The 6,535-nt window shown below is 40.7% G+C and overlaps 1 protein-coding gene across 1 annotated transcript in view; it reads right to left on the bottom strand.

Moving 5' to 3' along the window:
• Positions 1-6,535, bottom strand: part of APAF1 (apoptotic peptidase activating factor 1) — a 100,843-nt gene that overhangs the window by 15,903 nt on the left and 78,405 nt on the right. The window contains exons 21-22 of the mRNA XM_006773338.2: positions 4,955-5,071; positions 1,098-1,223 (exon numbers count right to left, since the gene is read on the bottom strand). Coding sequence (XP_006773401.1) covers positions 1,098-1,223; positions 4,955-5,071 — 243 coding nt within the window. The remainder of the gene's footprint in view (positions 1-1,097; positions 1,224-4,954; positions 5,072-6,535) is intronic.

Below are 6,535 nucleotides of genomic sequence, written 5' to 3'. Positions count from 1 at the left end.
AAGGGCGTGCAGGAGGCAGCTGATCAATGATGCTCTCTTGTCATTGGTGTTTCTATCTCTCCTTCTCCCTTCCTCTCTGAAATCAATAAAAATGTATTTTAAAAAATTTTTTCCGAAATAGCTTTGAATAGTGCAAATTATTCTTCTTATTAAATTATTAATAGCAATGTTTTAGGGTAAAATAATTTCCAGCTACATCTACTCAAAGGCAGAACTTTCTTAAATTGCATTAAGTAAGAAAGACATTCATAATACACTTAGTCTACTTAGTCATATATAACGTCACTAATGACCTAACCAAAATTTTGTTATACAGAGATAGTGAGGATTGATAAAAGAGTATATGCCTAAATCATAGGTAAGGTAAGTGGGAGAAGGGAAAAAAGCCAAATTTTCATATAAGGAGGTCAGTAGATAAATCCCCAAAATAAAAATCAAGAATTAGCTTTATAATCATGCAACATGGAACATGAAGATAAATATCAAAAGAAAAAGCTAGAAGTGGTGCTTCTGGAGAATGAGAAATGGGAGAGTCTGTTTTTCATAATAAGCCTTATAGTACTACTACTTGAGTCTTAAAAGTATGTGCTTGAAATTTGATAAAAATAAATTTTAAAAGAACATATAGTAGGCTTAAGGCCTTTATAGCCACAATCATTCATTATGGTGAACTGGTCTTTTTTCAAAAGATTCATCCCTATAACAAACATCTTCTCCTTAAAAGAGAGAATGAAATTATTTCAATAGATTTTACTGCTATAAAGAAAAATAGAGACATTACATAAATGTGGCAAAAAAGTATTTATTGGTACAAATCCAAATACCAAGGCAGATGGGAGAATTCAAATGAATCCTTGATTTTCAAAATAAACAACCTTCCAATAGAGAAGTCTAAGTTAAATTGCCTGCCTCACCTATAGAAAAATATGAAACATAAATCAGTTTCATCTGAAACAATGTATATAGTCTGAATATATGCCCACAGTAATATGATGTTAAATAAATGATTAAAATTCACACCAGATGTGAGCCATAATCAAAGTGTTCCTGTAATAGAGTCAGAGTTATGTGTGTTAGGAGTTTATCCACCTTCTCACCTGAATTGTAGAATCATCAGAGCTTGAAATGACAGTCTTCTCATCAGCTGTGAACTGGATGTGCCGTACAGTGTTCCTGTGCCCATTCCTGGATTGGAAGTGTCTGTTGTTTAGGAGTTCTAAAATCTTCAAAGTAGAAAACCACAGAAAATTAATACAAAGAAACTCAGCAAGACCCAAGCTTATCACCCCAAAGTTATTAAATCAACTACAGAAGGGTATAGAACTTCCATCTCATAGTGCTTTCAATTTAACTAAAGCCACAAATGAACAATACACATCCATACATGCACACCAACACGCTTGCGCGCGCACACACATACACACACCCTAAATTAAAACACTCACTGGATGAGACACATGTGCATTTTGTGAGTTTTTGCTTAAACTACCTATAAGACTCACTGGAATGACCACATGGCAGTAGAAACCAGTGGTCCTTCTCAGTAGTCAACTACCCAATTCATCAAACAAGTGGCAGTCTGGGCTCAATGTCCAAAAAGAAAATGACATTTAAGATGGATGAGAGGCAAGGCAAGGTCTTTATAAAACAACACAGAGACAAGGTAAGATAAAGGATAATGAGGGAGACAGGTAAGGAAAAGAGGATGTGAGTGGGCTGGAAGACATTGTACTGAGAAGCCTTAAAAGGGCTAAAGATTAATATGCCAGATTCAAAGATTAAGAAAGTGATAACATGTAAAATCAGAAGAAGAAAAAATGTGGTAGAACTAAAATGACTATGTAAACAAGTTTTCAAACGAACTCACCCCTCCCCAAAAAGTAAATATTGTTTCTTTGCCCAATGTACTCAAGGAAGCCTAAGGAAAATACAGATGATGCTAAAATAGGAGATTGTAGAATTTCAAACCTAACCTGCATGTCTGAAATAAGGTCCATAGAAAGCAAAGGGGACTGTGGGAATGAAAGCCTTCCTGGATGAGCAGGATAGAGGATCTCATAATTCCCCTGGGGGGAGGGCCTAATAGTTGAGCAGAGAAGCTCGGGGTTTGAATCTTAGCTCTGCCACTTACTGATTTTATAAAGTTGTGGAAACTAGGAATTCAGACATCTATCTGTAAAAGAAGAATAATAACTAACATCCAACGAGAGCATGTGACATAGTAAATACCTAATACATAGTAGCTGTTGTTATTTCATGTTACTAGGCTGAATCACATAAAATTGTCATTTTATAGATTAAAAACAGTTAAGTAGCAGTAATTTTATATTATTCACTTATCCTATATAATAAAAGAGAAACATGGTAATTGGTGTACGACTGCTACCCTTCCCAGTGGCTAATCAGCGAGATATGCAAATTAACTGCCAGCCAAGATGGCGGCTGGCAGCCAGGCAGCTTGAAACTAACATGAGGCTTGCTTGCTTCAGTGATGGAGGAAACCAACGTTCCCTGCCTGCCTTGCAGGCCTCTGAGCCTGCAGTCTGAAACATTTTAACAAATATAGAAGCTAAAAAAAAAACCAGAAACCTGCTTTCAGCGAGCTGGGATCTCAGAGCTGGAGTTGATACAATGTTTCGATTATAGAAAGCAAACAAACCAGATACCTACTTTCAGCAGCAGAGGCCTAAGAGCTGGAGCCTCAGAGCTAAAGCTGGCCCAGAATTTTAAAAAAAAGAAAAAAAGGAGCCTGAAAACAGCCCTCAGCCCCTCACCCAGACTGGCCAGGCACCCCAGTGGGAACCCCCACCCTGAAGGGTGTGTGACCAGCTGCAAACAGCCATCATCCCCTCACCCAGGCTGGCCATGCCCCCCAGTGGGGACCCCCACCCTGATCCAGGACACCCTTCAGGGCAAACCAGTCAGCCCCACCCATGCACCAGGCCTCTATTCTATATAGTAAAAGGGTAATATGCCTCCTAGCACCGGGATCAGCGGAGTCAAGAGGCCTCCTGGCACCGGGATCAGCATGACAGGGGGCAGCGCCAAGACCCCCTGATCGCCCTGCAGCTCTGTGTGTGACAGGGGGTGGGGCCACAACCTCCCTATCCGCCCTACTCTGTTCGTGACAGGGGAAGGTGCCCCAACCTCCTGATCAGCCCTGCTCTGTGCCTGATAGGGGGGAGCTCCCCAAACCCTTGATCACCCTGCGGCTCTGTGTGTGACAGGGTGCGGCGCCCCAACCCCCTGATCGGCCCTGCTCTGTATGTGACAGGGTGCGGCACCCCAACCCCTCCCATGGACCCTGCTCTGTGTGTGACAGGGTAGAGCCATAACCTCCCCATCGGCCCTGCCGTGAGTATGAGAGTGGCGGTGCCCCAAACCCCTGATCGGCCCTGCTCTGTGGGTGATAGAGGGCGGCACCCCAACCCCCTGATGGGCCCTGCTGTGTGTGTGACAGGGGGCAGTGCCCCAACCCCCTGACTCGCCCTGCTCTGTGCGTGACAGGGTACAGAGCTCCAACCCCCCTGATGGGCCCTGCTCTGTGAGTGACAGGGGGCAGTGCCCACACCCCTGATTGGCCCTGCTCTGTGCATGACAGGGGGTGGCGCCCCAACTCCCTAATCAGCCCTGCTCTGAGCCCGACCAGGGGCTGCACCTAGGGATTGGGCCCCAACTCCCCAGTCGGCCCTGCTCTGAGCCCGACCAGGGGCTGCGCCTAGCATGCCACCTGGGAGCAGGCCTAAGCCAGCAGGTCGTTATTTCCCGAAGGGTCCCAGACTGCCAGAGGGCACAGGCCAGACTGAGGGACCCCCCTCCCCCACCCCGAGTGCACAAATTTTTGTGCACCGGGCCTCTAGTGTTATTTATATTATTTGAATATTATTTGATGACTTTAAGGTGGATAAGGATAAGATTAGATAGTAAAAACAAAAAGAATGTAGTGCTGGCAACAAGCTAAAAAAGAAAAGGGGAGCCCATAAATGTACAACCGTTCCTTGCTTAACAAACATCCACAATATGCTTTTTCGGAGTTGCAGCCATCTTCACAATTAATAAATAACTTTTCAGGATAATGAAAAGAAAACCCAAAGCCTTAGCTCTGAATCCATGCCACAACAGACATAGCTAACATTCCATAACACTGACATCAATTTCCAAAAGCTTTCATTTTCACTTTGTGTATGAACATATAGTCTCCCCTTTGTGGGTCAATATGAACAGAATGTTTTGTATAATTCCTCATAAAAATAAATAAAAAGTAACATAAATATAGCTATAAATATATTAAGAAATAATTAATTAATTAATTAATACATTAAGAACAAATTCCAAAAAACTTGGGTGAGAAAAAGTTGAAGAAGCCAATGTTCTTTGAAAAACTATTATATAACTAGAGAAAATACGCATTTGTGATGAATTTCATCTGTGAGAAAATCATTTTTATCCAAAATGATTTTTGTTGACTATCTTTTTGTCATATAACCTGCTTTTATTATTTATTTGGTCTTGTTTGGTAAGTTAAGAATTTCAAAAGGTGAACAGGTGTACAGAAGAAGAACAGCAAGGGCTGGTGAAACAGGTAAGCACAGGCAACCCTGCACTGATATTCCCAACAAACCTTATCAGTACCAAAATGGAAACAACTTATCCCTAAATGACTGCACTTTTAAGAAGAGAAAAAAATGCTCTTTGCAAAGTAATAGAAGCTCTGATAGTATTTGATATACTTTGAAAACAGCAAAACAACTAATTACAGAATAAGGAACACAAGAAGACAAAAAGTATGAGAAACAATAGTAAAGGCAATCTGAAAATATACAACCAACAGAATTTTAAGAGTATCTTTGGTCTAACACAGATTTATGTAGTACATGTCCATGTGCCAGACCCATGATTAATTTTAAATAAGTAACTATATTGCACAGATTGACTGGAGTCGAGAACTGAATACCTTAATGGTTCCATCGTGGCCTCCAAATGCAACGTACTGAAGATGCGGACTTAAGCAACAGCAACTAATTTGAGCTTCAGTCAGATAATCAATCTGACCTGTTTTTCCATTAATGAGCTAATGAAAAATAAGACACAATCAGTTATTAGTCTGACAGAGCAGTTTTTGTTCCTTAGAACAGAGACTTCAATTAAAAAATAATAAAAACAGAGAAAATAACCAACAAGAGTGCCCAAGGGAACAACAAAGCCCTTTCCTAGTCTCAGCAGCTGCCTTTAGCACTTCACGCTGTCCTTCCATTTCACCTTTGCAATTCAAATACATTTTCATAAGAAAAAATGAGCTTTAAAAGGTTTAAAAAGCAGCTGCTGTGCCCACCACCTCAGACACAGCTGTCTGATTTCTAACCCCACAGTTAGCTCCAAACCCTGTTTTCCATTTCTTCGCAGGGCCCGTTTTAATAGGGCCATCACTTGTAAAAAAACACTTTTCTGATATTACTCAATGGGGTTGGTGAAAACAAGACTGAGACAGACATTACATAAAAAGGCAAATTAAAATTAAAATGGGTTTATAATCTCCAAATCACTCACAAGGCAATATAAATTATTTTTTCCCATTTTTTGGGGGGAGGAGGGAGCATTGGAGAAGAAACCATGAGCATTATGTGGGTGGCTGGACTTGTAAACTGAAACTAAAAATACCCAATTTCATAACAAGTACCAATGCTAATTATTATTTTTTAAATCCCCTAATTAAGAGAGCTTATCACACAACTAAAACATGTGACCTAGGAAAATATTTCTCAAGCTTAAATCAATTGTCAGATACCTCTCTCTGACTGTTACAACCTCGATGTCTTGAGTTATTTTTCAATCTATAATAATAAAAGCTTAATATGCAAATCAACTGAACACCGACAGAATGGCCGCTCGGACATCCTTCCAGACAACCTTCTAGATCAGTGGTTCTCAACCTTCCTAATGCCGCGACCCTTTAATACAGTTCCTCGTGTGGTGGTGACCCCCCCCAACCATAAAATTATTTTCATTGCTACTTTATAACTGTAATTTTGCTACTGTTATGAATCGTAATGTAAATATCTGATATGCAGGATGTATTTTCATTGTTACAAATTGAACATAATTAAAGCATAGTGATTAATCACAAAAACAATATGTAATTATATATATGTTTTCCCATGGTCTTAGGCGACCCCTGTGAAAGGGTCATTCAACCCCCAAAGGGGTCACAACCCACAGGTTGAGAACCACTGTTCTAGATGAAGCAGGGGCTGCAGCCATGGGATCGAGGCAGTCGCCGTGGCTGCAAGGAAGGGTGGGGTCAAGGCTGTTACTCTTGTAGCTTATCTGGGCACTTTAGCAGAGAATGCCCAAATAAAAATAATAATAATAATAATACTCAGGCCAGATGGCAAGCTCCTCGACAGCCTGGAAATACATTAGGGAATAATATTAATCCTCCAAAAACCGTTTGTCCCCGATGTCAGAAAGGATTCCATTGGGCAAAGGAATGTAGATCAAAATACCATAAAAATGGTCGGCCTTTAAACTCTACAAA

Source organism: Myotis davidii, unplaced genomic scaffold, assembly GCF_000327345.1.
Source record: "Myotis davidii unplaced genomic scaffold, ASM32734v1 scaffold267, whole genome shotgun sequence".
Lineage (NCBI taxonomy): Eukaryota > Metazoa > Chordata > Mammalia > Chiroptera > Vespertilionidae > Myotis > Myotis davidii.
The sequence above is the reverse complement of the archived record's forward strand: the minus strand, read 5'-3'. Positions and strand labels throughout refer to the sequence as shown.